General features: G+C 41.4%; 1 protein-coding gene across 1 annotated transcript in view; it reads left to right on the top strand.

The window, feature by feature from the left end:
• UGGT2 (UDP-glucose glycoprotein glucosyltransferase 2) overlaps positions 1-22,161 on the top strand; it is a gene marked incomplete at its 5' end in the record, with an annotated part of 88,747 nt that extends 66,586 nt beyond the window's left edge. Inside the window, 11 exons of the mRNA XM_084261065.1 lie at positions 191-276; positions 7,141-7,225; positions 8,086-8,171; positions 13,918-14,016; positions 15,822-15,906; positions 16,504-16,686; positions 18,001-18,161; positions 18,673-18,787; positions 19,867-19,983; positions 20,938-21,079; positions 21,939-22,161. Coding sequence (XP_084117191.1) covers positions 191-276; positions 7,141-7,225; positions 8,086-8,171; positions 13,918-14,016; positions 15,822-15,906; positions 16,504-16,686; positions 18,001-18,161; positions 18,673-18,787; positions 19,867-19,983; positions 20,938-21,079; positions 21,939-21,961 — 1,182 coding nt within the window. The 3' untranslated portion in view covers positions 21,962-22,161. The remainder of the gene's footprint in view (positions 1-190; positions 277-7,140; positions 7,226-8,085; positions 8,172-13,917; positions 14,017-15,821; positions 15,907-16,503; positions 16,687-18,000; positions 18,162-18,672; positions 18,788-19,866; positions 19,984-20,937; positions 21,080-21,938) is intronic.
• Positions 22,162-22,500: the final 339 nt, after the last annotated feature.

Consider the following 22,500-nt stretch of genomic DNA (forward strand, 5'->3'; position numbering starts at 1 on the left):
ATGGCCATACAGGAGAGATGATGCTTGGTTGCATCACTGCCATATTCTTTTTCACAGCTAGTTTGACAGCAGGTCATGGTTACTAACCGTGGCTGCAGTATCAAGTGTTGGATAATTGCTGGGTTTATGTGTCTGTGATTGATTCTTAGATGCTCACAGAGCGAGTGACTGTCTGTCCTGTTTTCCTTAGGGGTATTTTCAGCTGAAAGCAAATCCAGGTGCTTGGATGCTGAGATTGCGTGAAGGAAGATCCAAGGAGATTTATCAGGTTTATTCGTGAGTATTAATCCATCTTTTGGACTTATAAACTAATCTGAAAGTGCAACAGATTTTGACAAGAGTCGAGAGTACTGAAGGGAAATGAGCAAAAATGGAAAAAATAGTACAAGAAGCAAATGAGGATTTAAAGTTTCTAAGAGAGACCTTATTTCCTGGTAGTGTAGGTTGCTGTTTGATTGTTCCACATGTTCTTGAAGACATTTGGGTATGTTAATACCTAATAAGCCTAAGATGTTCAGCCAGATTTGATGCTAGCAAAGTCTATTACAATACATCTACGCAGCTACCAGACAATTGCCTTGTCAGTTCAGGCATGGTTACTGTTAGCATGCAACTGCTTGCATCAAATTTTATTGATTACAATTTTCAGTATGCCCAACACACTTAACACGCAGTTCCATCTCTGCTGAAGCATTGCTGGCTCTCCAGCAGTGTCTTGATCAGCTGGGGAAATGGCTACAAATTTTCCTCTCATAATTTTTTTCAGCCCTGAGGGTGCATGTGAATGTGGTATTATTGATGAGTGGCATCTTTTTTTAACAGGAGCATTGTATTCATTTCAGCTCTAGGCTTCCTCAATAAATTCTGAGTGCTTCTTAGTTGTCTCATATCATCTAAGAATCACCACGCTTACATCTTCGCCTTAGGATTTAGAAGTACCCTTCGGTTCTGTACCCTGGCTACGTGCTGACTGCAGCACATTTCCCTCTCTTGGGAGAAACCAAGAGGAAAAATGCATGGGAAGAAGTCACATTGTACTTCAGTAACTGGCATTTAGTTGGCTTATGTATCTGTGATTTCCATGGTGCGTTTTCACATGACGAATATACACTGGCCATAGTTCTAACTATTCATTGGAAGAATCACATAACACAGATCTGTACCATATAGTACCACTGCAGGTTAGGAGCTGATCTGCTGGGAAGCAGCTCTGCAGAGAAGACCTGGGTGTCCAGGTGGACAGCAAGTTCTCCATTAGCCAGCAGTTGCCCTCATGGCCAAGAAGGCCCCTGGTATCCTGGGGTGCATTAAGAGGAGTGTGTCCAGCAGGTTGAGGGGGGTTATCCTCCCCCTCTGCTGTGGGGAGGCCACATCTGTGGCACTGTGTCCAGTTCTGGGCTCCACAGTTCGGGAAACACAGGGAACTACTGGAGAGAGTCCAGCAGAGGGCTCTGAGGATGATGAAGGGACTGGAGCGTCTTTCATATGACAAAAGGCTGAGAGAACTCAGTCTGTTTAGACAACTGAGAGGGGATCTCATCAATACTTACAAGTATCTGAAGGGTGGCTGTCTAGAGGATGGAGCCATACTCTTCAGTGGTGCCCAGTGACAAGACATGGGGCAGTGGGCACACACTGGGTCACAGGAAGTTCCATCTCAACATGAGGGAAAACTTTACAGTGAGGATGATGGCACACTGGCACAGGCTGCCCAGAGAGGTTGTGGAGTCATCTTCTCTGATTCAAGACCAGCCTGGACATGATCCTGTGCAACCTGCTGTAGGTGATCCTACTTTAGCAGGGGGGTGGACTAGATGACCTCCTCTGGTCCCTTCCAACCCCTACCCTTTGTGATCCTGTGCAATTCTGTGATAGGAAGGCCTCCTCTTGAAGCTTTGGATCTGATCCCTTTGAGAGGAACAGTATTGTTTTATTTTGGCTTTAGTTCTTCCTTTTTTTTTTAGTCTCCTATCTGTCTGCACCACCACCCTGTAACTCTGTGGCCTGACACAGTTCTATTTCTTATAAAATATATAGGAGTGCATAGTTCTATATAGTGTTCAATCACCGACTAAAATGAAAAAAAATTGGTGAACATCTTTGCCATTTTGAATGTTTAGATAATGCATTAGTTTCAGATATCTTAGACTCATTCTATTTTTTTTTTACATTTTCAGTTTGTTTTTTTTTTTTCCCAAAAAACCCTCAATCTGTTGGAAAAGCAGAAAAACATAGCCGTTGTCCAAAGAAGTTCACTTAATATCCACCAACTGTACCTGTATAGTTTGTCTGATTTAACATAAAATTCTTGATATATAAAGTGATTTTTTGAAAGATATCCTAGTTAAAAAATAATGTAATGAGCTGTAGTTGAATTTGAAAAAAAAAAAAAAAGGAACAAAATGAAACAAACGCACTCTACTTTCTAGGCTGGATCCAAGGAAACCTAAATCATGTATGGTTTTTATGACTGCTGATTTTTCCCTAAGAAGTAATACCATTGAGCTTAATTGAGTCTTGTAAAATTAATATTGATGAGGAATATAAATAATAATGTTTATTTCTTTTCATAACTACATGCCGTTGACTTAGAGTACAACAGCTTAGCAGGCTATTCCAGGATCTTTTGATATTATTTTTACTGATATCAGTATTAATAGTATCAAATTGCTGTCAGAACTCAAGCAACTATTTGTCAGGATGGAATTTTGCCAAGGGATGATACAAGATATTATCTATCTTCATATAGTAGACATAGCCTCTCCTGTTAACTGTGAGGTGACCTGTTTTCTTTGAGGTACAGGCCTCCTACATATAGAAGAGTTTTAGGAGAAATACAAGACATTTAATTTCATGAGCATGTTTTAATTTCAAACATACACCTCAATGCTCATTTGCCTCTCTTATAGTAGCATCTAATAAACATGCAAGTAATTGCCTTTTCCTTTACATAAATACACAGCTTTTGAATCAAGCTTCTTTCCTCCCCCCCAAACACTGCTTCTAACAAGAATTATTCTTTTGAAGCAGTCACACTTGTAAATTATTTTGTTATTAAAAAATTACTGTGAATATTGGGAAGATGAAAATTGGTATGCTCAGCAGCAGTGCTTATTATGGAACGTTGAGTCTGTGATGCTGGTAGGAAAACAGGTAGGTATTGTAAGATAAGACTCTGCAGAGAATAGTTTACCCCTAGAGAGATATATATATAGATATAAGCTCCTGCTGAATATGTCTTTTTTAGGAGGGCAGGTAGGCATAAATTATTATATTTTGATGGTATGCAGACTGTTTAACTGAACAACCCCATGCAGCACTACAGGCTGGGGGTGCTGGTTGACTGCAGGCTGAATGAGCCAGTAGTGTGCCCAGGTGCCTAGGAAAGCCAATGGCATCCTGGCTTGTATCAAAAACAGTGTCTAGGGAGGTGATTGTGCCCCTGTACTCAGCACTGGTGAGGCCGCACCTTGAGTGCTGTGTCCAGTTCTGGGCTCCTCACCATAAGAAGGACATTGAGGTCCTTGAGCATGTCCAGAAAAGGGCAACCAGGCTGGTGAAGGGGCTGGAGGGCAAATCCTATGAGGAGTGGCTGAGGGAGCTGGGAATGTTTAGCCTGGAATCACAGAATCACAAGGTTGGAAAAGATCTTTAAGATCATCAAGTCCAACCATTCCCATCCTAAACTAAACCATATCCCTAAGTACTTCATCAACCTGTCTTTTAAACACATCCAGGGAAGGTGACTCAACCCCCTCCCTGGGCAGCCTGTTCCAGGCCCTGACAGCTCTTTCAGTGAAGAACTTTTTCCTGACATCTAATCTGACCCTGCCCTGGCACAGCTTTGTGCCATTTCCCCTTGTTCTATCTTCTGTCACCTCTCTACAACCTCTCTTCAGGTAGTTGTAGGTGGTGATAAGGTCTCCCCTCAGCCTCCTCTTCTCCAGGCTAAACATCCCCAGCTCCCTCAGCCGTTCCTCATAGGATTTGCCCTCCAGCCCCTTCCCCAGCCTGGTTGCCCTTCTCTGCACTTGCTCACGGATCTCAGTGTCCTTCTGGAATACTTTCATTCTCCATAAGGAAAATTATAATTTATATTATATTGATATTTATTTGTATTTATATTGAAAGTATGTTGGTGTCCTGAAACATTTTAAAGCTGCGATGCAAATAGTCCATTGGACATGTTTAGTTTGGTACAACAGTTATATAACAATAAAATAGTTACTTTTAAATATGTAATAGTGCTGTCAATACGCAAGGCATTTTGCTTAGATTTAAAAAGGAATCACAGAACGTTAGGAGTTGGAAGGGACCTCAAAAGATCATCTAGTCCAACCCCCCTGCCAGAGCAGGATCACCTGGTCTAGAAGTTATGCCTACTTTCAGCATGTTTACAAACAGCCTTCTCAGTACCTTTTGGGAAAAAACACCAAATCTTTGCTGCTTTTGTTAAGGGAGTTATAAATCCCAATCCCAGTTCTTCTAAACTCCGGGTCCCATTCAAATCCTTATTCACATGATTGCTCATTTGAAATGCACCTCTGTTACGTGAATAAAATCACAGCGTGCTGAATAGCACGTGCACAGAGATGGAGAAGGGAGGAGAGGTCCTGTGTAAGATTCAGTTAGAGAACAGTATGATGGACTCAGTTTTCTTTCAGAGAGATTCCTACCTAAAAGGCAGTGGGTATCCTAGTCTGTAAGTAGCCATTGAGCGCATCATTGGGTGACTAGGGGATGAAATGAAGTTACCATAGTGTAACAGTAGGAACTATACAAAGCTGTGAATGGAGAAACAGATGAGTTGAATCTTGAGACCAACCTTAAGTGTTGGGGATATCAAATGGTTGCTGTTCTCAGTACATTGTTGGTACCAGCACAGAGATTTATCACACCGAGTGCTGTGCAGGGGAAAACAATTGGCACCCAGTAAAGATGGAGCTGACAGTGAGGGATCCGCAGAAGAGATTTAGGGAGACAAAATGATGTTACTAAATTTACAGCCAAACCAAACGCTTCGGGAATATGGTAAAGACTTTGGAAAATCATCTTCATCAGCAAAGCTGCAGAAGTAGATACAGAATTCATAACATACGGAGCGAATTCGTAACAGCGGAGTCAATGACAGAGAAAATTTTGATTGCATAAAAGCTGAGGGCCAAAATGGGAACACTGTGCCAGCTGCTGCTATTTCTGCTATGAGCAGTTTGTGTTTGCCTCTAGTTTTGCTATTTCAGAGCCTTTTAATGACAGGCTTTGTTTAAAAATGGAGATCTCTGCCGATTTATGTTGAGTACTGTACATCCCTGTGAAAAAAAATACAGTCCTTGGCTGAGTGTTCATGTATGCAATATTTTAAAAGTGAGAAAGTGAAACTAAATCAGGGAGCAGAAAAGTCAAAATAATCCTGAACATTATTTTGTGCAAGAATCAGCTATCTCCATGAAACTTGGTAATAATAGGCACATTTTACAGAAGTGTATTGAAAACTCTGATAACTGCATAAAATCCTGTCATTTTTAGGTAAGTGGTATCAAATAGATTGAAACCAGATTTAAATATTTCTGTTTTCTAGGTAAAAGTAAAAAATCAAACTTAAGTGGTAGCAGATTACTTCCTTAAACCTGTTTTTCTATGCATAGCTTTAGCAAGAGGAAACCACATAATGCTGTTAAAAGAAAGGATTGATGGGAAAACATATGGGCTATTGAGGTATAAAAGCTGTGAAATTTGAGAATTATGTTATTACACTGTATCACAGAGTGACAGCAACATTATTTTATGCTCATTACCCAGTGGATGCAGTAGAGTTTTGGGATGCCTGAATGTCTTTCAACTAATGTTCAGTGGGACAGATCACAGAATTGGATTGTAGGGGTTGGGAGGGACCTCCAGAGATCATCAGGTCCAACCCCCCTGCCAAAGCAGGTTCCCTAGGACAGGTCACACAGGGAGGTGTCCAGACGGGTCTTGAATATCTCCAAAGGAGATTCCACAACCCCCCTGGGCAGCCTCTGCCAGGGCTCTGTCACCCTCACTGCGAAAAAGTTCTTCTGCATATTGGTGCAGAAATTCCTGTGCTCCATCTTGAGGCCATTGCCCCTTGTCCTGTCCCCACAGACCACTGAAAAGGGGCTGACCATTTCCCCCTGTGTCCCACACTGCAGATATTTCTAAACATTGATCAGATCCCCTCTCAGTCGTCTTTTCTCAAGGCTGAACAGCCTCAGTTCACTCAGCCTTTCCTCACAGAGAAGATGCTCCAGGCCCTTAATCATCTTTGTAGCCCTCCTCTGGACTCTCTCCAGGAGATCCCTGTCTTTTTTGTACAGAGGAGCCCAGAACTGGACAGAATACTCCGGGTGGGGCCTGACCAGGGCAGAGCAGAGGTGGAAGATCACCTCCTTGTGCTGGCCACACTCCTCTTGATGCACCCCCAGGATCCCATTGGCTCTCTTGGCCACCAGGGCACACTGCTGGCTCATGGCCAACATGTCATCAACCAGGACCCCCAGGTTCTTCTCCACAGAGCTCCTCTCCAGCAGGCCATCCCCCAGCCTGTGCTGATGCAAGCGGTTGTTCCTTCCCCGGTGCAAGACTCTACACTTGCTTTTATTGAACCTCATCTGGTTCGTGTGGTGCCTTGCACAGCCACGTCTTTAGGTGTACAGTTACCAAAGCCATCCAGTGCATAGCAGTCTTTGCTATCTCAGCACCATGACAAAGCTTTCCCTAGACTTTTTAAAGCAGATTTATTTTTAAAGTGCATTAAACAGCGTCACACAGCAATTTCTAAGATGTTTCCATATTTGAAAAATAAACTGTAGTTTAATATTCAAAGGTAAAATAGACCTGTATAATACCTAATAACATGTTTGTGCTGCTGCAATGTTTTTCCTTGGTTGCTAACATTTCCTGTGAAAATCCAAATTAAAAAGTGAGGGCTGCCATCGTGGATGATGTCTAGTGATGAGTAAAACTCCAGCTTTCTGAAGTCAAGATATAATTTGGTGTAAGCAAAGATATTTTGTTTCTGTACATATCATCAATCTTAAACCTTATACTCTCGTTAAACACAAAGAATAATGCATGTTTTAGTGAGCCACTACATTTGTATGTTGTTTTCTCTCCTCACAGCCACGAAGGGACAGATTCTGTAGCTGACCCAACAGATGTTACTGTGGTGTTAAACAACTTCAGAAGCAAAATTATCAAAGTCCAAGTATGTAAAGAGATACCTTTTTTCTGCAGTATTTCCTTGTAACCATTAGTCATATTTCATACATGTCTTAGGCTATATTTAATTGGAATAAGTATACCAAAATACATAATTTAGATTTTGTATAATTAGAGATGGGTGTGCAAATTAATGTAGTTAATTTGATCCAATCAAGTTAAACTAATTGCATGGGAGATTGTTAAATAGCTGTTAAACATAGATAGAATTTATCTCATCTAGCTTAAGGTGTCTAAGAGGGTAGTCTTAGGTGCCCTAAACTCTGTCTCTGCTTGGTAGAATGAGACAGACAGTCTCAAGGACTGCTCATCCCAGCTCATGCATGTATTTAAACCAGGAGGCTGACTGCCTCTTGAGACATCCAGCACTCTCCTGCAACTGGGGAGGGATTTTACATGAAGTCCAGATATCAGAGTGGAAGCTACAATTAGGTGTGTTGAATTCTTCCCTGATCTGCCAACGTGTGTAAATGAAATTACCTTACTTTCATTGGTACAGATGTATCCAAAAGAGCGAATGAAACACGAGTAATAGGAAGGAGAAAGAACCTCATAATATTACATGTTTTCTACTATTTATGAATAATGTTTTTGGTGTGTGGCCTTGGTACATTTAATCCTGATTTTATACATAGAGAAGGAGAGAGAACAATGTGAAGATAAGTACAAAAAGGATTTTAAAAGCCACATATATGAGTCTCCTCTTCAGCCCTGGAAATGAAAGTGTTCAGAGCCTGGAGGAAATGTGTAACACTCTGCAGCATGTCTGTAAACCGTATCACAAAGTTAGATATCACAATTGAAGTAGAAATTATTAGCAATTAATATATTTATTTTAATGACTAGGTAGAGAAAAAGCCTGATAAAATGAATGAAGATCTCCTTACTGATGGAACAACAAGAAAAAAAGGAAATCAGGAATCAATGACAAGGTAATGCACAACTTGCTTATCATTTATCGGTGCCAGGACACGCTGATTATTATTATTACTCATAGCAAGTTAGTGTTTCTTACTTGATACTGATGCAAATATGTAAAAGGCTCCCCAAGGTATTTGTAATAGAAATAAAAGGGGAGAAAAGATAACCTATGATGTCGTCACCTCTTTTTTTTTTAATCCTTCCTTGATATTCATAGGTCCTGTTCATTTTTTCATTGGCATTACTTCATTTTATTGTGGCAGAGAATCAAGCTCAATCTGAAAAACATGGAGTCATAGAATCATAAAGTTTGGGAAAGACCTTGAAGATCACCTAGTCCAACTGTCCCCCTACCATCTATATTACTAACCAAACCATGTCCCTAAGTACCTCATCCAGCCTTTCCTTAAACATCCCAAGGGATGGTGACTCCACCACCTCCCTGGGCAATGCATTCCAATGCTTAACCACTCTTTTTGAGAAGAAATTTTTCCTAATTTCTAACCTGAACCTCCCCTACAACTTGCAGCCATTCCCTCTCATCCTATCACTAGTTATCAGCAAGAAGAGGCTGACCCCCAACTCACCACAACCTTCTTTCAGATAGTTGTAGAGAGCAGTAAGGTCTCTGCTGAGCCTCTTCTCGAGAATAAACAGTCTCAGTGCCCTCAGCCCCTCCTCATAAGACTTGTGTTCCAGACCCTTCATCAGCTTTGTTGCCCTTCTCTGGACACGCTCCAGAGCTTCAATGTCTTTCTTGTAGCAAGGGGCCCAAAACAGAACACAGTATTTGAGGTGCAGCCTCACCAGAGAGGAGTACAGGGCGATGATCACCTCCCTGGTCTTGCTGGCTATGCTATTCCTGATACAAGCCAGGATGCCCTTGATCTCCTCTGGCCCCATGGATTTGTGACAGTCCAGGTGGAATAGTAGGTCTCTAACTGTTTCAGCCTGAATCATGGGGGGCTTATTCTGCTCCCCGTCCCAGTCTTCCAGGTCAGGAGGCTGACTACCCCAAGAATAACTGGTCTGACTATTGAAGGCAGATGTAAAGAAGGCATTGAGAATCTCCACCTTTTCCTGTTCCTGTGCCTGTAAGACTTCTCTCCTGAGAAGCATCCAGTCTTCCTGGACCCCTTTGATCTTCAGGACTGCCTCCCAATAGACCCTCCCTATGAGTCTTCTGAACAGTTCAAAGTCTGCCCTCCAGAAGTCCAAGGTAGTGGTTTTACTGACCCCCCTCCTGACTTCACCAAGCAGAGAGAACTCTACCCTTTCATGGTCACTTTGTCCAAGAGAGCTCCTGACCACCACATCTACTGCCAGTCCTTCTTTGCTAGCAGAAGGACTAGCAGGGCACCTGCCCTGTAGGCTCACTAACAAGCTGTGCCAGGAAGATTCCAGGAACCTTCTAGGTGAAGTCCCATTTGATAGCCTTCAGGCTTCTCTCAGTGTTTTCGTCACTGCCTGAGCTATCAGTAGGGGATAATAATGTTTTGGGGGTTTAGTTCCCTGTTGGATCGCCCTGCCCAGTAATAAGCTACTAATCAACTTGCTGTTACACCCACTCACAGCTCCTGTACTCCACGCCCAGCAATAGGTCTCTGTGCTCCTTCCAACTTAAGAGGGGAAGGGTGTGAGGTCAATGAGTGATGCCAATGAGGCGTGTTTATACCTCCTTCAGATGTGTGATGCTGGCTCTGCCCGCCCATCAGCTGCCTGCCCCCAGCACAGGTTTGTGTTGGTCTGTGCTTCACAAGGCTCAAGAAAGAGCTTCTTTGTCGACCCTTTTCACCATAATTCCTTTCCCCAGTGTGGACATATCTGCTCTGGAGCTGGTTTTCTCAGCAAGTGATCACTGGCATGTTTACGTCATGTTCTGATGAATCTCAGCCACTAATGCATTGCACTGAATGCCAAAAAGCAGGCCATGGTGCTGCTTGTCTGCTGCTGGACATAATTTATGAAAGCTCAGGAAGTGGTTATTTTATTTGTCAATAAAACACCTTTTACTTTAATTATAAATAACTGTAATAAGCATCTCAAGCATTATGTTTGGTGCTAATAACGTTGTATTTATAATTTCCCAAATAACATTGTAAAATTGTGTTTTGCTCATAAGGTTGTTCATAATTATATTGTCTGTTGGATGGTTTCTTCATAATTATATTGCCTGGATGGTTTGTAGTTCAGGCTGATTTGTAACATTTTTTTTTAAATTTAAATTTAGTTTTTATTAATAAGATGCAAAATTCTGTGAATTTGTTACATTGTTTTTGAGAATAAATGCAAAAAAGGATTTTCTTTTTTGCTTAGAAAAATAATTTTAGGGATGTTTTTAATAGACTTGTATATTTGTGCTGTGGGTCAGAACATGGAGTGTTGTGTCAGTTTCCAAGACATAATTGTCCTTTTGAGAGCATTAGGAAAAAATTTGTTAGTATGAGGGTGGTGAGGCACTGGGACAGGTTGCCTAGAGGGGCTGTGGAAGCCCCATTCCTGGAGGTGTTTAAGGCCAGGTTGGATGGGGCTTTGGGCAACATGGTCTAGTGGAGGGTGTCCCTGCCCATGGCAGGGGGTTGGAACTAGGTGATCTTTGAGGTCCTTTCCAACCCAAAGTATTCTATGATTTCAGTCAGATGATCTTTGACCAATGTATTTCAGAAATGCTGACTTGGATGCTCTCCAAGCGTTCTTCCCTCACAACACTTCAGAGACCTTTTTTAGATGAAACATCTCAAAAAGATTATGTTTTCAAATGTTGAGATCAGGGTGCTGGCAAACATAAGTACTGAATTCCCAATGATTTGATTTCTCAGTGTCAAAGAATAATCTTGGGTCTTTAATCTGGAATCCTGGTAACAAAAACTCACACTCTCTTTCAAGATCTTAATTCCTCTTCTGGATCTTCAAGGTGGTTTAGGGGAGGGACGGGGAAGTGGCACTTTACTTTTGCAACATATTGTTTCCATACTGGACTCCATCTGCTTTGTAGGAAACACTCATGTTTGCTCTCAGAGTCTGATTTCCAGCACAGGCTTGGTTTTGCAGTATGCTATGAAGTGCTGAGCTGTCACTGCTGTGTAGTTGCAAAGGCAAAAACCTGAAGGCGACATCTTCTGAAATAACCGATTCATGGCTAATGACTTGACTGTGTAAACAGCTTAATCCTGTAGTCACTGGTCTCTTGGGCCTGAAAGGCAAAAAAGAAATTGCAGTATCTTGTCTGTAAGTAGCTGTAGGTGTTCAAGATTTACTGTGGAAGTAAAGTCTGATTCCTCCATTGTTCAGGAGAACTCCTTTGGACTATCTGGTAGGAAGAAAGGGATAATGTCAGCATAAGGGATTTAAGGAGAACGGCTTTTTCATCGCTATTTTCTCCGTGCACTAAATGCTTTCTGGCCCCTGACTGCTGCAGGGCTCCAAAAAGGATTTCTTCCACTTTCAGTAGCTTTGACAATGGTTGTCAGTTACAAAGACAAAGAGGATAAAGATATAGCAGTTCTACTTTATCTAGTGTATAGTTGACCCCATTAATTCTTGGTAGATCCAGGACTGGCATCTGTTTCACCTTTATCATCTCTCCTGACAGGACCTCTTATATCTCAAGTACCTGGACACTTTATGGAGTATCTGTTGCTGATTTTACGTTTATCACCATTTATCCACAGATGATTTTACTGGTACAATATTGACTAGATTCAGAAAGCCTGTACTTCACTGTGCTGCTCTCAAAAATTTCATTCCGAAGCCACAGGTCAGGGAAGCTTCTGCACAAAGGTGGCCTCTTTTGCAGAATGATGTTAGTTGAAGGAATTTTTCATTGTCTTCAAGCTTCCTACTTTTAATTGGCTGCATCAAAGGATGTATGTGCAGTGGTGGAATCTTAGTTCCCTCCAAGAAGGTTACAAGGCCAGAGATCTCATGATCTTCCAGGCTTAGCCTTTTTTCACCTGGGGGTTGGTTCATCAGGCTCAGAGCTTTGCTGGGCTGTCAAAGCCCCTCACCCAGTAAAGTTTATTTGCTCTTCCCATTGATTCAAGGTTGTGGCTGAGGGGCATGATGAAAGGCCTGTCGTTTGTCCATCAGCTTCTTGCCATCTAGGGATCTGTCAAATACCCTTCTTCTGTGAAACCACAGAATGACAAGTATGTCCTGCCAGCACACAGATTGTTACAGGAATCCATGTATGCTCTTACCTAGGGTACGTGCATTGCCCAAGTCTGTTCCTAAACAAACTGCCATTCTCCAATTGCTTTTCCCATATAACCTCACAGGTTCGTTCAGCCATCTTCAGAGTGGCTTGTTCCATTTGGAGGATCTGTGCCTTCTCTAAAGCTTGTGTCATCGATGCTTTCAGGATCATTGCGTCAAAACCCAGTTTCCTTTATGCACACCGGTCTCTGAAGTCACACGTGGTGATGGTTGCGTTATAAAGAGCTCGACATTCTTTCAGTCCAGCTATCATAAAGCATAAGAAAGGTGACAAAACATTAAAGACAGACTGACTGCTTGAGACTGTGAACAGTCATCTGTTTAGCCTGTGAGAACTCAGTGCTGGTTGAGAGGTGGTTCCCTTTGGAGACGCCGCACCATGCAGTCAGTGCCGCTTCACTGGTGGCCCTTTCTTTTGCATATGCTATAGTCCTGGTCTGACTGCACTATCTCCACTTGCCATCGCTGGGGCTCCTCAGGATAATTCACACCACTCACCCATTGTAGCTTGGTGTTAGTGGAGTGATGTGAAGTCTCTTAAACATGTTGGAGATCTGAGGCTTGTCTCATTTCACTTACACCGAGGGACACTTATTTTTGGAGTGGTTTAAAGTGTACTTTTACAAGGGACCTAACGAGAAGGACAGTTAATAGGAGTGACTCGTGCTGTCTTAAGTTTATGAGGAATGACTCACATCAAAACAAAGAATATTCAAGTAAATCTCCAACAACATCAAACTGTATTGTAACTGGTTTGGCTGAGGGAGCCACTGCAGTTCCTGGACACGTGAAGGAGGGCTCTGAGGGAGACTGCAGGCACCAACCCCTGCTTGCCTGTACTAGAAGGCACACAGGATTCAAAACCAATCCAGGTAGTCTTTGGTATTCAAAGCAAACAAATAATGCTGTGCAGAGGGAGAGCCTCTGGACAATGTACCTTAGAGGTACAGGGTAGCTTAGAAGGAGAGTAATTGGATGAATATAAGGAAGAATTCATCAGCATTATGAAAAACACTCAGGAAATCCCATCACTGCAGACCACTGAATGTTACATGAGCATTTTTGGGAAGGCCATTACTGTTGGTAAGGTACTGGCCTAAACATGTGGCTTGGCCTGATGTAGCCTTTATATTATAATGTTCAGTCTGTATTTTAGAGTATATAATCAGCTCAACCCCCAGTGGGGCTATGCAGACATCCCTTACCTCAAGAATGTGCCTTGGTTCTTCTGATGTAGAATGCACATGGATGAAAAATAACTGTTATTGATTTTAAAATAGCCAGTGTTTGTTTCTGATTAATTGCCTAACTTGCATTTATTTCTGATCTTTACTTTGATAAAACATTTGAGTTCTGTTTGATTGGAAATACTGGAAGCTGCAGCTGTGCCATCTAGGCATGAGGTGTTGCTTCCAAAAGATCATGGTATCACAGGTATCCTACTTCTGATTCTTTACAAGCTTAAAGGTAATGTAGTGGTACTTTGTTCCTGCTGACTGTATGCTTAATATAATAATTTCGTGTGGGTGTTTTTCCCCATAGATTATCAGAAGAAATTCCAACAGAAGAGGAGGAAAAGAAAAGTGATATTCTTAACATTTTTTCAGTTGCTTCGGGTCACTTATATGAACGTTTTTTAAGGTAAGGAAAGGTAAAAGGGTAACAGTTTCAAAGGGGTAGTGGAAACGTTCATTCTTAGATGCTTACAGAAACCAACTTTTTTAACAAGGTGTAAAGAATAAAGTGTTGAAACAGAAAAGTTGTAATCAGTGAGGACCAAATTAACGTTTTTTGAGAACTGATTCAATGTAGGTGTTCAAGAGTACCATTATTTCTTGAAGATAAATATTCTGCATGTGTCTCATGCACGTGCAAAGTGTGAATCATAGAACACATGAGGTTGGGAAGGACCTTTAGAGCTAGTCATCTAGTCCAACTCCCTTGCAGTAAGCAGGGACATCTTCACTAGATCAGGTCGCTCAGGGCCCCATCAGGCCTGGCCTTGAATGTCTCCAGGGATGGGGCCTCCACTATGTCTCTGGGCAACCTGTTCCAGTGATCTACCACCCTCATATTGAAGAACTTTTTCCTAGTATCCAACCTAAATATCCCCTTTTTGAGTTTAAAGCCATCACCCTTCATCCTATTGCTACTTGCCTTTGTGAACAGTTCTTCCCCAGCTTTCTTATAGGCACCTTTCAGGTACTGGAAGGCCACTGTAATGTCCCTCTGGAGCCTTCTCTTCTCCAGGATGAACAAGCCCAGTTCTCTCAGTCTGTCTTCACAGGAGAGGTGCTCCAGTCCTCTGATCGTTTTGGTGGTCCTTCTCTAGACATGCCCCAACAGGTCCCTGTCCTTCTGGTGTTGAGGGCTCCAAAGCTGGGTCGATGAAGCAAACGATGAAGCTCAGCCTCTCTTTATAAAGGCACTACAGCAATGACTTCATTAGAGTTGTTGCTATCCAAAGTATGGATACTACTATATCCATGTATGGCCTTTCTTACTTGAGTGTTCATTCAATAAGCAGTGATTGCTTTGAAAGAATCCTTACAGTGTTGCCTTACCTGTTCACAACTATCCCTAATACTTTTCTGATTTCTGTGAGAACTTGCCTCCAGGCTTCAGATACAGTGATTTTCCTATCCTAAAATGGAATTTCTTAATTATTGCATGCATATTTATTTGGAAAGTAGTATTTTGCATGTATTTATTTTTATTTTTTGGTAGTCTAATGGAATTTGACAAACTGCATTTCTTCAGCCCACCACAACTTTCATAAAGGGCCTGACTTATTTGAAAGGAGGAAAAAAAAAAAAAAACTTAAAGGCATCCTACATGCTTCTTTACTTTACTTTAGGGTTTATTATTCCTTGATTTTTAAAGCAGACTTGACCTCTTGTAGATTATAAGGCATTTCTTGTCTGCCTGGTAACACCAAACGTGACACAACGATGAAGAAAAAAGTGAACACAAAATAACGTATTTAACTTTTTCTACATACTTGAACGTTTTTACAATTATGGAGGATTTTCTAAAGTGGATCTTAACTTGAATGGTGCTTTCTCCTTCCCACTGTTTTACCCATTAAACTCAACCAAATCTATTTCTAAAATAAACGATCTTAGTCGCCAGTTTAATGTAAGGTAATAATCATTATGTTAACTTTGTCAGGCACTTCGGTTGGGATAAAACTTGTTAACATACCCACTTTTGAAATTGTTCCCTCTAATGTTGCTTAGCCAATCTTGATTATGATTCTATGATTCTATGAAATCCATCTCAAAGCAGTCCTGAATACATGCTTCTTGAAGCTTTTTATTAAAAATAGACATTTCTGTTCAAACAGGGTTAAAAAATGATGCTTAAAAAGTTTTAGAACCTTTTAGGTGCAGTTGGAATGTCATGACCCATGTGTATTTGTTCACTATAGACTTATGTTTCTGCAGAATTATGATGCTTTCTGTCTTACGTCATACAAAAACACCAGTTAAGTTTTGGTTTCTGAAGAATTATCTCTCCCCAACATTTAAGGTAGGAGAACATCTTCCTTTTATTAATATTTCTTTAAAAAAATTCAGATGTTTTTAAAAATATTACAATTGTATAGTTACATAATTAAGCTTAAATTGTCATTTTTAGAAATTATCTCTGAACATATTAAATACCAATAGTTTTTAAAGCTTCGTATGTAAGGTTGTTCTTTTCTGGAACCTACTGCCCAGAGAGGTGATGGATGCCCCATCCCTGGAGGTGTTCAAGGCCAGGTTGAATGGGGCCCTGGGCAACCTTGTGTAGATCCAGGCCTGGAGGTTGGTGGCCCTGCCTGAGGCAGAGGGGTTGGAAATCTATGATCCTTGGGATCCAACCCATGCCATTCTATGATTCTGTGACCTATCACAATAATTTATTCTCGCTGATGGTCTCCAGGAGCTTGAAAGAAATGCTTTTTGTATTTGTGTAGCTGAGGATACTGCTAGAACTAAATACAAATGTTTTAAAATAATAAATTACGTGGTCAGTAGCGCAGCTGTCACCATGTTGTGACATTCTCTCTTTTTTTTTTTCTTCCTTTTGAGTCCTTGTGTGTTTCCTACATGTGCAACTGATGGGTTTTTCTCATCCTTCTAGGATGTTATTCCTCACATGGCTAAAAAGTATGGTTTCAAGTACGAGTTGGTGCAGTACAAGTGGCCCCGCTGGCTTTACCAGCAGACAGAAAAACAAAGAATTATCTGGGGCTACAAAATTCTCTTTCTGGATGTTCTTTTCCCTTTGGCTGTGGATAAAATAATATTTGTCGATGCTGACCAGGTAAGTAAAGAAAAATAATGCTGTCTAAATGTATGAGGAAGTTCATTTTGGGTTAATTTGATCCCAGTCTGTTCTCTGCGGGCATCGTGTTCAGGTATTGGTCCCTTGAGACTCTTGCAGTTGGATGAGCAGAATCAGTGGTGTTGCAGAACGTGGGATGCAATTAATTTCCCTTGTCTTTAGTCATTAAGAGTCTCATTGCACCATGTTGCTCTAAATTGCCTCTAATGCCTGTGGAGAGAGCAAGGGGCAGCTGGAGAGGTACGTGTGATCTGAAGGTGCGTTACACCTAAGGCTTATTCGAGCGATTCAGGGCTGACTGTGAGAGGGCTTCTCCTCTTGCTATGGAAGGGGTCTGAGGTGATGAGATCAGGTTATCTGAACAATTTCTAGATAGCCTAAATGGTTGAATGTTTTAAAGATGAAACCTGCCTCTCTTGTTCTTAAATCTTTATGCAGTCTCTCAGTCAGCAACAACTATTGTATAATATACTGAAAAGTAACATGCTGTCTCAAACAGATGAGACCTATCACATGGTTATTGTAAACCTCAGAACAAATGTTACGTATTTTGGTCTTTTTTCTGAAGCTTGAGAATAAATTAAATTTAGAAGTAACAAAACAGACAGCAACTTCCTGTGATTTCATCTGGATACAGTAGTAATACTGGTTGTCTGTCCTAACCAATGTAAGGAATTTTCTGTACTCTGGAACAGCTAAAACTTTTATTTCCACTGATAAATTAGGTTAGCAGTGTTTGAGGGAAGAATGATTGATTAGTAAGTAAAGGACATTTGTAAAATGTCCTTATAAGTATTTTGATACTCAGTAGGAGGATTTTTCAAATGAGGCAAAAATTTTTGAATGCCCAAAATCTCCTTATAACCTATTTTTAAAAGTACTTTACTACTAGAGAGAAAGATTTTTCCAATGATGCAATAATTTTGGAATGCTGGAGTGATGTAACAAATAGGAAGGACTTTTAGAAGGGAGATGCTGAGTAGATTTTGAAAGTTTAACTCCTGCATGGAGGAATTTAACATTGGGCAACCAGAAATGCTGATCTGTGAATTAAAAATACCTTGCTTGTTTTATTTAATTTCTTTACTAAGTGTGTTGCACAGATTGACAGAGAATAAACACGTTTTTCCTTGAACAATCACTTGGTGCTTATCATTCCAGTGGAATACTTTATCTGTACCCCATTGTTGTAGTGTCTCAGCTTCTTTTTAAATTAAAATCAAACTTTGGGAAGCTTGCTGCAATAACTGCTCTCATATGCACACCATAAAAAAACCCTATTTTTTTATTGAGATTGTGAGGAGTGACCTAAGAGAACTCAGAGACCTTGACCTGAATGGAGCTCCCTATGGGTACACACCCTTCTGTGACAGCCGCAAAGAAATGGATGGGTACCGTTTCTGGAAGTCAGGATACTGGGCATCACATCTTGGGAAAAGGAAGTACCACATCAGGTAGGTTACATATCTCTGTGCAGTTTGGGAATGTGATTAAAATTTGGGTCTCATTATTGATCACCAAGGTATTTGGAAACAAGCGCCCTGTAGTCATTCCCAGTAAGAGATGAATAAGCCATGGATGCTGATAGCATACCAATGTGGGGAAGAACTTTTTCACAGTGAGGGTGACAGAGGCCTGGGACAGGCTGCCCAGGGGGGTTGTGGAGTCTCCTTCTCTGGAGATATTCAAGACCAGTCTGGATGCCTCCCTGTGTGACCTGTCCTAGGGAACCTGCTTTGGCAGGGGGGTTGGACCCGATGATCTCTCGAGGTCCCTTCCAACCCCTATGATTTGGTGATTCTGTGACGTATCGATTTCACTGTCTCATTGTAGCTTTGGCCACTTAGTTAAAAAATACTCCTTTAGGATGGGAACAGGTTTTTGCTTCTCCTTACTGTTGTTAACGTTATCATAAAGAAGGTTAAACTCCACAAGTCTTAATTAATTTTTTTTAAATCTTTGTAGTGCCCTATATGTTGTGGATCTTAAGAAGTTCAGAAAGATTGCAGCAGGAGATCGGCTTCGGGGACAGTACCAAGCTCTTAGTCAAGATCCAAACAGCCTGTCAAATCTAGATCAGGTACTTATGGCTTTAAGCAATTTGGGGTTTATTTTGCTTTATCTTTCTCAGTATGCATGGAATTACTTTATATGTCAATGTATACATGATGTAGTTCTGAAGCTATTTGCCCTTTACTGCTGTTTTAGCACATGACCACAACTTAGGGACCTGAACACTTGATGGCTGTTTTACACAATGCTTTGATATGAAACCAATGAGGGGACAGCCAGCACAGAAGACTGCTGTCCTTTATTTGTAGTTGCTCTATATGCATTTGTGCCCTTCTGGTGATAATTGCCTGAAATTAAAGACGGCCAAGTGCAAGGCCCTACACATGGGTGGGGACAATCCCAAGCACAGCTACGGGGTGGGTGAAGAATGGATGAAGAGCAGTTCTGAGGAGATGCACTTGGGAGTGTTCACTGGTGAAAAGTTCAATGTGGCCCAGCAATGTGCACTTAGCCAGAAAGCCAACTGTATCCTGGGCTGCATCAAGAGAAGCTTGACCAGAAAGTCAAGGGACTGGACAGGTTTCTTCGCCCTGTTCAGCTCTCACGAGACTCCACCTGGAGTACTGCATCCAGCTCTGGAGTCCCCAGCATAAGAAGGACTGGAATCCTTTTTCCTTTCTGGAATCCTTTTTCCTAGAAGTTGTGTAATCCTGGATTTACATGCTTTTGAGCTTATACCCCTTCCACAAATCTGAGGTATGGAAAGATGGTTAAGTTTCGCTTTAATAATTTCACACGGTCCAGTTCTGCTTAGTAGTTTGTAAAGCAGGACATGCAGCATCTGAACTGCAAGTGTCAGGCAGGGGTATTGCTTATGTCAAACTAAGGAGGGATGGACCTAAGAACAAGGGAAAAATAATTGTTTGAGAAATTAAGAGGTGGAATCAAGCGGTCACCAAGATCGGTTTTGAACCTACCTGAGAAAGACTTAGGTGAGCACTTGGAAGAAAAGGTAAGAGGAGGGAAATGTGAGAACATTTTGCCAAAAATTGTGGTAGGTAAAGATATTCTACTTGGCAGAGGCTTCTTAATAGCCAGTTACATGAGACTCAGTGCTGATTTATGATTTTACAAATGTTTTTGCAGGATCTTCCCAATAATATGATTCATCAAGTAGCTATTAAGTCTCTCCCTCAGGAATGGCTTTGGTGTGAAACCTGGTGTGATGATAAATCCAAGAAAAAGGCTAAAACAATAGACCTGGTGAGTTGAGATTAAAAACTTTGCTGTAATTTCTGTAGCTTTATCATGCACTAAGATGGGTCACTCTCCAAGAAAGATTGAAATTCACAGATTCACAGGATCATAGGGGTTGGAAGGGACCTTCAGAGATCATCGGGTCCAACCCCCCTGCCAAAGCAGCTCCCTAGGACAGGTCACACAGGGAGGTGTCCAGACGGGTCTTGAATATCTCCAGAGAAGGAGACTCCACAACCCCCCTGGGCAGCCTGTGCCAGGGCTCTGTCACCCTCACTGGGAAAAAGTTCTTCCCCATGTTGGTGCAGAACTTCCTGTGCTCCAACTTGCAGCCATTGCCCCTTGTCCTGTCCCCACAGACCACTGAAAAGGGGCTGGCCATTTCCCCCTGTGTCCCACACTTCAGATATTTATAAAAGTTGATCAGATGCCCTCTCAGTCTTCTTTTCTCAAGGCTGAACAGCCCCAGCTCACTCAGCCTTTCCTCACAGGGGAGATGCTCCAGGCCCTTCATCATCTTTGTGGCCCTCCACTGAACTGTTTCCAGGAGAGTTGCCAGAGCTTCTTTCAATCCCCATTGCCACACATCACTCACTACAATTTCCATTTCTGTTATTTGATGGAAGTACTCAATCCGTTTTCTAGGCAACACCAGAGGAAACATCACCATCTGAATAAAACACCCTGTATCAGATGCACTTTCAATACACTGATGTGCAGCTTGTATCTCCTCCTGTAACTTTGTGTAATCTTAGTCGCCTTGTGCCAGCCACATCTCTGCTCTCCGCAGGGTCAGGAGCACATGGGAAAATAAACAAGTGCTTACAATAAAATTACTTGAGTTATGTAAGCAGGGTTTATTGTTTTGTGGGGTTTGGGGTTTTTTTTTAATTAATATTGAGGTAACTGACCTTCAGTGAAATTTGCTCTGTTTACATCAGTTGTGTTTTAATCTTCCAGTGCAACAATCCCCAAACCAAAGAACCAAAATTAAAGGCGGCTGCCCGGATAGTTCCCGAGTGGGTTGACTATGACTCTGAGATAAGAGAGCTAATACAGCAGGTTGGAAAAGAGAAGAAAGGTCAAACAGTCTTTCAAAAAGGTAATTTATATCTATGTTCATCTGTTGGCTTTTGAAAGAGAAATATTCTTGTAGCTGAAATCAAGATCAGCGTCAGTAGGCACAACAAATCCTGTAGCTGTGCTGCTCCCCCTGCTCCCCTGTGGGGTTTGGGAGTCGCCTGGTGCTCCTTTACACAGGAGTTGTTACACTAAGTGGATAAAATCTTTTGTTTCATGCCAGAATTTGAGAAGAAAGTTAGCAGTGTCCTATTCTGGGACCTCAGACACAACCTGACTGTTCCCCACCATTTGATCAAAAATATTAAATAAAGGACGTTAGCTTAGACCTCAGTTAGAGAATCTGAAGCTTATGCCTATTGAACAGTAAGTGACCAAGCCTCTGTTAATTTGACTCCACATCTCTCTGGGCTTATCTACGTGAGGTCTTTCTGGTGCCTCATCCAGTGCCTTTTTGCACCAGACTAAACGGTGGCTTAGTTTACATCTAAGATTTTGGGATTTGGGGTTTTTTTCCTATATTTTCTTTAAATTAAAAAGTTTTTAAATTGTCTTTAAAAAACCCCAGCACTTCTACATGGCTTCCAATAAGACTTGACTTCTTGGAGTAATGTGAAACAAAAAACCCACTCTGATCTCAGCCCTCAAAGTTAACGAAAAAACTTTGCAGATAAATATTTAAAAGTCTTGAGTCAAGGAACAAATTCACATTTCGTTATGAAGAATTCTGGGGAGTTTTTATGCTTCATGAAAGCTTATGGTCAACTTCTATCAAGGCTCAAAAAAATAAAGTTCAGGTTGCTGTAGTGGCTGACCAGCAGGAAATAGAACATAATGTAACCCATGGTTTTTTTATTAATCTTTTATTCCTTTGGTTACAGGTCTGAAGCACGATGAACTTTAGCACAGCCTGTAAACAGCAGCGGTGACAGCTCAGGTGTCTCCTGCGAAAGACCGAATGGGAGCCAGGAATGTGACACTGGCACTGTTGGGAGCACTCTTTAATGTGAGGTCAAAACATTCTATAGCTTCAACAGTATTATTTAAAACACTTTTACATGAAATACAAAACAAGAAGAGAAATCCACAGGTACTTGCTTGGGGTTTGGGTTTGGTTTTTTTAAACCAGCATAGAGGGTTTTTCCTAATTTCTTTAGTTTTCCTTTGCTAAAAGACAGTTTGCACAGAGGATTTTAGAATATGAAGAATCACAGAATCACAAGGTTGGAAAAGACCTTTAAGATCATCAAATCCAACTGTTACTGTCCTATGCTAAACCATATCCCCAAGTACCTCATCTACCCATCTTTTAAACACATCCAGGGAAGGTGACTCAACCCCCTCCCTGGGCAGCCTGTTCCAGGCCCTGACAACTCTTTCAGTGAAGAACTTTTTCCTGACATCTAATCTGACCCTGCCCTGGCACAGCTTTGTGCCATTTTC

The sequence above is a fragment of the Gallinula chloropus genome (assembly GCF_964237585.1).
Source record: "Gallinula chloropus genome assembly, chromosome: 1".
Classification (NCBI taxonomy): domain Eukaryota; kingdom Metazoa; phylum Chordata; class Aves; order Gruiformes; family Rallidae; genus Gallinula; species Gallinula chloropus.